A 10160-nucleotide genomic window follows, 5' to 3' on the forward strand; every position below is an offset into this window, starting at 1 on the left:
TGACCTTTTGGAATAGTTCAACTGATTTATCTCTTGAATGTGTCTTTGAATAGCAGTGATCAATTATGATTGGATTATAAGGACGTTGGTCGAACTCGTGTCTTTTCATTTGACATCTTTTCGTAAACATTGAACATTTGTACAGTGTTTGGGGGTTGGAACTTGCTTGATTGGACTTGATAAATATTAAACGGAGTTCTCTTTATTCACATAAAACGAGTCAAATGAATAAGATATCACTCTATTGGGCAATTAGCAAATTCCATCAGAATGCCAGAAGCAGTATCCATCCACAGCTATGCAACAGGTAAACACCACCAGATACTTGGGTGTTAAACCAGATCTCACAAAAGTATTATTTTTCATGTTGTCCTGAAGAGGCCCAGAGGAAGTATGAGAGGGTTACTTTAGTTTGCATTTAAAAGTCTGCTCGATACAGCGTACCCTTTTGGCTGCATGTGAATGGCCCAGGGCAGGCCAGTATGCCTCTTCATATGGTGAACACTTCTTAACGCTGCACTGGGGGAACCCCAGATGCCTTTGTCTTACGGTTGTTTAGCAGCAGCGCTAAAGGAGCCGAGCACAAAGAGCTATCTGTGAAGTTGTTGAATATTCTCCATGGGCACCTGGCCAACAGGCTGGTCCTACAGCCTCCTTCTGTAATTTTGCTTTCACATAGGATTCACAGTATGTTGCCTGTAAAAACAATTGGTCAATGTTTCTTTTAAACAGCCCTATTTTTACCTCTTTCTTCTGGACATTCTCTTTTTATATAGTCATTGATTTAGCAGGGAAGGAGCAAGAGACATTCAACTTTGACCCTGTTGTTGTGATCCTTGTCATGGTAACCTGAGAGCTGTAGTTTCTATTCCCCTATTTAAATTCTGACGTTCCACTGCTTTCATTTCTTCACATTCACAACGGTAAGTTAGCAGCTTGTCATAGCCTACTTGTAAATAATTAGTAATTAATGACCTTGCATTTTCCTGTTATGGTGAATAAAAAGTTGGCTACTCAAAACATGCTACGTTCTGGTAATTATATGAGCAGGCTAGACAAAGAAATCCATTATTAATTTGTTCATGCAGGTCCTAAAAAACATTATAAGACTAATCAAATGTATTTTCAAAATAATAGAATAGCATATTTTGAGTTTATGTTACTGGTCTGCTGCACCATGCAAATTAAATCAATAGTTATGTTTTTTAAACAGACAAGAGACACACTTAGCCTACATTCCACTGCCCTGATCACAATCAACACACATATGGCCTATATTTTATTGTAAGAATTAATATAAAGGAATATAACAGAATAAAATTGAAATAATATTTGGAACCGCATTAGAATCTGCTCTGTTCGATCATGTACAGAATAAAAAAATCTGACCTGGATGAAACTCTGTAGGATGATTTCAGAAAGTAGCTTTTTTGATCCATGTTGGATGTGATCACAAAATCGCACACCTTCTTTGCTTTCAAATTCCCCAACAGCTATCTGGCTGATGACAGATAGCTTACTAGCGATTTGTAGTTTAAGTTAGAAATGTATGCATATTAAGTATTTAAACTGCAATATGTAACTTTTTGGGCAACCCAACCAAATTCACATAGAAATGTGTGCTATAGATCTGTCTTTCTCTGTGAAAGCAAGTCTAAGAAGTGGTAGATCTGTTCTATGTGCGCTATTTCTATGCTTCCCGTTCTTTGTTTCGTTTTTGCATCTTTTACTTCCAGTTTTGTACATCAGCCTCAAACTTGAAAATGCTATTTTTTGGTTATGGAAAACATATTTCACAGCAGTTTAGATGGTACAATGATTATCTACACTATACTTGCTTGTTTTGTCACAACATGTGTTACTGAAATTAGCCGATTTATTCACATTTTTGCAACCAGGAAATGGCGGAGCGATGGTGCGCTTCTATGTTTTGTAGTAAAACAAAATAGAGAAAGATAAGTGTTTCCAATGACATCATTGGTGTGCATCGTATGATTCTAAACAATTATGAGTAGGCATTGCCTAGTAATTTGGTTAATGATGTCATTGGAAACGCTTATCTTTCTCTATGTTTTTTACTACAAAACATAGCAACGCGCCATTTTCACAACAGTATGTTGATGTTGGGGTGTTGCTGGAGATGAAGCCTTTAAATACCTGACGAAGATCTGAAGATCCGTTTCAAATCGAAAAGCGGTGAATTGGGAGCTTTAACAGTGTGCGGGCCTTCTTGTTCTGTACTAGTATTCTTTATTAGCCCAGCACCTATGTTTTTAAGGATGTGCGTATGACCACAAACTTGCCTTTAAATATTTACCCATCAAAAAACCCATCAAAAAATATGAAATGGCAGTGTGCATTTCCCCCAGGCTAAATTACAAAGCATTTCTGCGACAATAGACAAGAACAGCTCATGGACAGAACTACATACATTTAAATGGAGAGAGAAAATGCATTAAAAGCATTTCTGTGGCCGACAAGGACAAGTTTGATGTCAGACAACAATAGAATGTTCATAATTCAATGTGTGCCAAAGACGGTAAGATGAAAGGCGTGGGGTTGGCGGGACCACAATCATGGCTTGGTTGGTTGGCAGTAATAAAAGTACAGGTTTTGTTGCAATAAAGAAAAGGTGTCAAAAAGTTGGTGGCATGATAAAGTAAGCGGAAAAACGTCTAGGTATATAACAGTCCTCCACCACCACAATACATTCCCAGTCTCCCACGGCGTAATGTATTCTGGGGATATTTTCTCTCTGGCTCTCTGCAGATGACCCTGGAGAGAATTAGCTGGAATCTCCAAATCATTTGGACTCACTTTAACTCTGTTGCTGCTACCCTAACTGCCATCCACAGTCAAACAGTTCTTTATTCATTTTTTTATGTATCCATAAAAAGCAAAGACTGAACTGAACTAAAATACAAACAAAACAGATCAAGGCTACAACATGAGAAGTTCAGGCGGTGGTTTTGAACAAGGTCAGAAGACAATGAGAGATACTGACCGCAGTATGTTGAAGTGTGTTGAATGGCTCCAATATTTCACTTGAGCTCTCACTGTTGACAGCAAAATCACCACAAAGTGTCTGCCAGTTGTCTGTTTCAGGCACATTATAAAATGGAAGGTCAAAGATTATTGGGGCTCCTTTGGTCCTATTGGATTTTATTTCGTTATTTTGCTTTCTCTGCAGAGATACAGTAAGATGTCGTACTCGTATCATTAAAATACTATTGCTCCCACAAAATTAAGATCCAACAAATCCAAAGGAAGTAGTCTGTCTTGTTAATTGCATCTTTGACTACACTATCACTAACCCCCATCTGGCCCTCTGACCTACTAGCTAATTCACTGGCCCAGATCCTGATCTAGTACAGCAGGGTTGGGGCCTCTGGGTTACTAGGATAGGAAATGGTGTCACAACCTACAGATACCTCTGCCCCCTGTTATCAGTAGCTAGGCATGATGCTGTCTATCACTATATACCAATTATGTCAAGCCACTATTCCTGACCCTGAAACAAAGTGACTGTTTTGCCCTAGCCTATATACTTTATGATCTGTGTAGGCTATTTGTTTAACCGAAGCTTGGCAATAGTTCTGGGTCATGTTGGAAATGGTTATTGATTTCCGTCGCATCGATACAGTCCCCAAGCGTAGGCTGGACAGAGGAGAGTGTATCAGAAAGTAAATGGTGTGTTGGTGTCATGGAAAATGTGTGTGTGTCTCTCTCTCTCTCTCTCTCTCTCTCTCTCTCTCTCTCTCTCTCTCTCCAGTGTTGTGTACTTTGATTTGGGCAGCATGCAGCAGTGCATGATGCACTACAGTGGCTTGTTCAATGAGGATGTAAATGCACATCAGTACTGTATCGGTCTGTGGCCCACTGTCTGCTTTTGTGTCGGTCTGTGGCCCACTGTCTGCTTTTGTGTCGGTCTGTGGCCCACTGTCTGCTTTTGTGTCGGTCTGTGGCCCACTGTCTGCTTTTGTGTCGGTCTGTGGCCCACTGTCTGCTTTGTGTCGGTCTGTGGTCCACTGTCTGCTTTTATGTCGGTCTATGGCTACTGTCTGCTTTTGTGTCCATCTGTGGCCGACTGTCTACTTTTGTGTCCATCTGTGGCCCACGGTCTGCTTTGTGTCGGTCTGTGGTCCACTGTCTGCTTTTATGTCTGTCTGTGGCTACTGTCTGCCTTTTGTCTATCTGTGCCCCAATGTCTGCTTTTGTGTCGGTCTGTGGCCCACTGTCTGCCTTTTGTCTATCTGTACCCCAATGTCTGCTTTTGTGTCGGTCTGTGGCCCACTGTCTGCTTTTGTGTCGGTTTGTGGCTGACTGTCTGATTTTGTGTCGGTCTGTGGCCCACTGTCTGCTTTTGTGTCGGTCTGTGGCCCACTGTCTGCTTTTGTGTCGGTCTGTGGCTAACTGCCTGCTTTTGTGTCGGTCTGTGGCCCACTGTCGGCTTTCACCCAGGCCTTCTGGAAATGTTTGTGTGGACCACACATTCTGTGCTGTACAAAAAACACTGATACAGACTGTTTTTCCACAGACAGAGATTGCAAATATCCCCTATCCCCTCTGCTGGGCTCGGGCCACTGCCAGCATACAGAGTATCTGAAGACACTTTGTCCATCATGGGTTTGTTCATGTTATAAGGTACTTCATACTATCAGAATGCATGTATTTTTTTATTAATAAATAGGCTATTGTAAAAAAAAAAGTTTTTGTTACTCTGGCGGTAATGTTCAATAACAAAAACCCACAGTTAAAAAAACAAAAAAACAAGCTCAACAAAAAATCGCACAGTCAATGTCTTTACTATGACCGACCATGTCAAACAGAACAAGTGTTCTGGAGGAGGAAGGATGTACTCATTTACATATCCTGGATATTTTTAGGCATTGAGATTCCATCCTGTTTCCAGCACCAATGTGACAACTCTCTAACAAGGGTGAACTCTGGAGGTTAGCAGAGTGAATCTACCCCCCACCCCCACCCTCCCCCACACACATCACTGTGGAGCAGTGAATAGACCCTTAATAAAAGTGAGGGGGACGGGCCATGCTTGAGCAAGCATTCCCACTCAGGAACTTCTATTCCTATCATTTCATATCACAATACACAATGGCCCTCTTTGTGACAGGAGGAGGACTTATTAAGCTCAACAAATTAACATGAGCGCTGGGACGGAGCCGCAATGTTGGTGCTGGGCAATCAACCATCCACAGTGAAGACAGAGAAGAGAGGATAAGAGGTGTGGACGAGTGGAGAGAATGAGCAGTGAAGAGGGGGAGAAGGAAAAGAAGAGAAGGGGGAGAGACAGCAGGAGAGGTGGGAAGGTGGAACAGGAGAAGAAAGAGGAGGGGAGCGAAAGAGAAAGGGATTAAATAGCAGAGTTTATTTGGTTGGACTAAGTGGTTTCACATCAGAGCAGCTCAGATTGTCAGAGAGGATATGTGGGCCTCATCTCCTGCTTAATTGCCAAAGATGCTCGGTAAGATCCTCTGCCAAATGGAGAGAAGCCCAGAAATCATTAAATTATTACAACAAATACCCCATTAACATGGATATTAAGCATATTTGATGCCCGCAAACCCATAATAAAGAGTAATGAAAAATTGTGAATGCTGAAAATGAAATTGTCTAAATAATAACAACAAAAACATACAGTATGTGGAGGGGGGGGGAGGGGTGAAATTGTGGTTGATGAAACATAAACAAGTGGTTGCATCAGTGGCTGAGTAAATGTGTTATTACTTCATCCTTTCTAACTTCATCACTCCAGGTGGTAAAATGATAGCGGTCACATGTGAGAATACCAGGTATTTGATCAGAAAACAGGCCAAACTGCGTCTCTGCAGACTTCACAAAAATATGGATGTGAAGTTATTGATGAGCTGTCCCCTGTTCCAGTATCCATTATCTAGAGCCTGGACCAGCTGTGCTCCCACACACAGAGATAACCTTGAATCATCTCAGAGCATGGGAAAAATGATCTCACCCTCTGTTATTGCTCAGGCATCGGTTGACAAGCCGCTGATTCTGAGAGCAAAAAACACTCGCCCGGTGGCATGATGTGGAACCTTTCCTCTCCTTTCCTCTCGTCCCTCTCAGGATGCAGGGTCACTGCACAGTCGTGTGCACTGTGTATATAACCCTATCACAGTAACCCTGCTTGGTGTGACAAAAACAACCTGACACCTTCCAGACATCCCAGATGGTTGCACAAACACCAGGCAGACAGGCAGTTAAAAAAAAGTCCCAAGGAGGGACAACATCTGAGATAGATAATTTCCATGAAGCAGAAATAAACAATATGTCTGTTTTCTCTGTTGGTGTGTCAATGTAGTCAACCATGACGTTCTGAAATGACAGTCAATGGAGACATTGAGTTGGGGATTGAGGGAGATTAACAACATTTGGCACAAGACTTATGTCACCACTAAATGCTACCCGTAAACCATGAGTAATAGAGATAAGCCAATCGGATGACAGACAACAGCACCCATGAGATGTTTAATCAAATGAATCTTTCAAAATTACATTATTGATTTGGGTTAGCGATCAAGTGATTTTTTTTTCTCTCTTTCTCCGATTACAGTCATAAACAATGGTGCAATGTTTAAATCTTGAGGTTTGACGCCAGTGGTGAATCACTCTTTCCAGAGAACAATTATGTTAAGTACAGATCAAAACAGTTTTTGGGGTTCGAGAGTTTCCATGCAGGAAAAACTATTTATATTTTTTTGGCTATCAAGGTCTGGCTCAGAGAGGAATTGTTCAGAGTCAAGTAAGTCCATAATTCGCTGTATTTGCTTAGCCTTAACTCCTGCAGTCACAAGACAGCCCTAAATGTGAAGGAGCATATAATTAAATTGTCTCTATAAAATGGAAAATGACAGGTTTGTAAGTTTCCCCTTTTCGCATCTGCCCGTTCTCTCCTTTCAGAGTTTATAAAAACCGTCAGTAGATCAAGAAATGGCAGAAACATATTGATGCCATCTGTAAAGTACTTTGACTAATGAAACAGCCAGAAGCCACTCCTAGGCCCCTGTATTGCAAACAAAAACTTAAGTTCTTAGCTGCTGTACTGTATAAACATGCATGATCCTCACAAGCACTATAAAACAGTTATCCTTCCTCAATTATATCATGGTAATTTCCCAAGGGGTGATAGTTTAGATCCCATAACAGTGTTGCATGAGTCCACAATCTCTACTCTGGGCTGTTGGCATGGAGGAGGTGCATAGCAACAGAGGCCGATGCTGAGTAAACAGGTGAGAGTCGCATGACTATAGAGCTGAGGAGTAGACGTTGGCAGAACATCTGGAACATCTAACTCCATGCTGCTTCCTCACTGAATTAAGTCTTGGACTTCGGAGGTCCCAGTCAGAGCCAAGCATCCTCCCACATTGTCCATATATCCACTGTTATAATGCCTCTTTAACACCATAGAGGCATGGGAGAAACAGTGGGGAATGTTTTAATTGTGACACCACCTCCAAGAGAAAGACACCAGGGAATCCATTTAGACAGTTGCCAGTAACCTACAGGCTAATGTCTGATGGGCATCATCTATTCTCCATGTCTTCAAGGCATCCTGTATTTTTTGGGATGTAGTCACCAGTCCATGCCTGCATTCCTGATGTAATCTACAGAAGAGTCTTCTCTGTGTATTCCTATGAAGCATGGCGAACGAAAAATATCCCTAAACAGCTGTAAGACATTCATTTCATTATGCAAAACAGGTCAACCATCAGAACCACTGGAAAGATCCTCGTGCTTGTTTGCCACTTTTCCACAGTGATAATATAGTCATTACAGGCTGCTAGATCACGTCTTATTAGTCTTTCTCGTGAGTTATGGATAACATCTTAGGGAAAAGTTCAACAACAGCGCCAGCCAATACCTCATTATAAGAAGCTCACCAGCACTACTATACTCAATGGTAGGTTGAAATGAATACACTTCTAACTTCTCATTCCTATCCCTCCTAGGGGACCTATTGTCTTAATGTCCTACTGAGAGACATATGAATGTGAACAGAGCCTTGAGGCAGTGGACAATGGTCAATTGCAATGCAAGGCAATATCCTCTGAGAGAGAGAGAGAGAGAGAGAGAGAGAAAGAGAGAGAGAAAGAAAGAGAGAGATACAGGATGAGGGGCCTCAATGTGTTATTTCACAGGGAGTCCGTCTACTCTGCAACTTGCAATTCAGTGAACTTCCCTCGGCATCAACAGCCACTAAAGTCGCACACAAAGGAGCAGGGCCAAATTAGGAACACAAAGAGGCCACTGTGGGAGCTTCATAGGGAATTAATGAATGCTGATACACATTCTCACACTGACAGTGTTCTCTCCTCCCAGTCCCCCGATAGCCTCAGCTGCACCATTGCAAACAGGCTTATGTGAGAGCGCTATTCCATTTGTTTTCTTAGAATCCATCTATCCTGTGAGAGGGAAGGCTCAGTTCCCCCAATAAAAAAGCAACATTTAGGCCTGCCTTGGAGAACATCAACAATCTATTTCTTCATTAATGAGAATTATTCTGCTCCTATTAATGAAGGACCGTGTGATATGATATTAAGAACATAAAAGACACTGACTATAGCTTAACAGTCTCATAGACAATTTGGGGGTAAATGAGAGTGCTCTTTCTCAATCTATACTGTCTGTCCCATCTGGCCGACAGCCTCTTAGAGCCCCAAAGCCCATAAGTCCGCTGGGAGCCTTTAAGAAGTTCCTGAATATCCATAGCATTGGCGCCTAGCTCCCTATTGCCAGGCAGGCATCCCCTGGGTCGAAACACAGATGGTCAACACTTGGGACTGAGTCAGAGAGTCAAGTAGGACACAGGAATTACACCCCAGTACAACTCCCAGCCCCTCACTGGCACGGCACTGCATCACTTGCCTAGCCTGCCTGAGACCGTGCGAAACTTGATGGAGGGTGTATAGTCTATGGACTCTACGTTGGTTTTGATACCCAAAAGATATAGCATAATATAGCTTTTTGTTTATAAACTACAACTCATCCACTGTCCGCCCACACAACTCTCAAACTCGTTAGTAACAGCTCAATATATTGCATGTTGCAACTAAAGCTCCACAAGCTCTACGGATATTACACCACCAATTATTCAATAACAATCTGAAACATCTCTATATAAGCTATTGGAGAATGCATTTCCAATCCATCAACTAAATGATCTTGTCAAAACATTATGATCTCTTCAATCAAAACCAATCTACACTGGAAAATGACTCATACAAGATGGCATTATAAACATGTATTTGTGATCAATAACTCATTTAGTTAGTGGTCGAGAAACCAAAGAGCAATATGAGGAATGTACTTCCTCAGACTGCTGATAGTGATGTGGGTTATCAACACCAGTTGGAACTTCTCAGCCCATGCCGAGTTGCGCCTGGTAGTAGGGAAATCCTTTCAGACTTATCTCCCTATAATCGTCTTGTGTCGAGTTGGTCAACTACTCTAATGCCGATAGCCTACTAAACCGGGTCAGATAAAAATAAATTGGGTGGAAAGTATTGTAAACATGACACTTTAGATGTGATTTGCGCGGAGAGATCTCATTGAAGGACCAAAATAATCAACAATCACGGGAAAAGTGGTCAATCTAAAACGTTAGGTCAAACAAAAACATTTATTTATATTTAATTTGAAACCTACCCATTTTTAGTTTCCCAGAGTTTCCGAAGTTGAGGAGTCTGTTAAAAGTTCAGCTAACGGGTGATGTTGCGTCCGGAGATGCACAACGAACGCCTAACTAGTCCACAAATTTGTTGCTGCACCGCGTCCCGTTTGGAGACAGGCTGAGTGACGTCACCACCGGAGGATTAGTGTGTAGGTCTGGGTAGGACAGGACAGCGTAGTGCTTAGGTCCCTCAACTCGCCCCTCTTCAGAGGACAACTGTGAAAAGTTTGTTGCTCATTCAACCCCAGATACTTTATCTTTGTTCAGCCCTGTTATGCAGCATGCAGAAAATTCTTATGGTGGTCCAGATAAAAGACCACTGGTCTAAATTTAGATCAATGAAAATGTGCCATTGCCTGGGTAAAGACGATACCTGGGTTAAATTATCCACATAATGCCTTAGCTGAGATGTTTTGAGGGAATGTAATAAACGTGTAATTCCAGTGAAATAACA

The 10160-nt window shown here is 41.8% G+C and overlaps 1 protein-coding gene across 2 annotated transcripts in view; it reads right to left on the bottom strand.

Moving 5' to 3' along the window:
- gpm6bb (glycoprotein M6Bb) overlaps positions 1 to 9943 on the bottom strand; it is a 50435-nt gene extending 40492 nt beyond the window's left edge. For both annotated transcript variants that reach the window (XM_014164393.2, XM_014164395.2), the window contains exon 1: positions 9682 to 9943. In XM_014164393.2, coding sequence (XP_014019868.1) covers positions 9682 to 9685 — 4 coding nt within the window. In that variant the 5' untranslated portion in view covers positions 9686 to 9943. The remainder of the gene's footprint in view (positions 1 to 9681) is intronic.
- Positions 9944 to 10160: the final 217 nt, after the last annotated feature.

This window comes from Salmo salar, chromosome ssa21 (assembly GCF_905237065.1).
Source record: "Salmo salar chromosome ssa21, Ssal_v3.1, whole genome shotgun sequence".
Classification (NCBI taxonomy): Eukaryota; Metazoa; Chordata; class Actinopteri; order Salmoniformes; family Salmonidae; genus Salmo; species Salmo salar.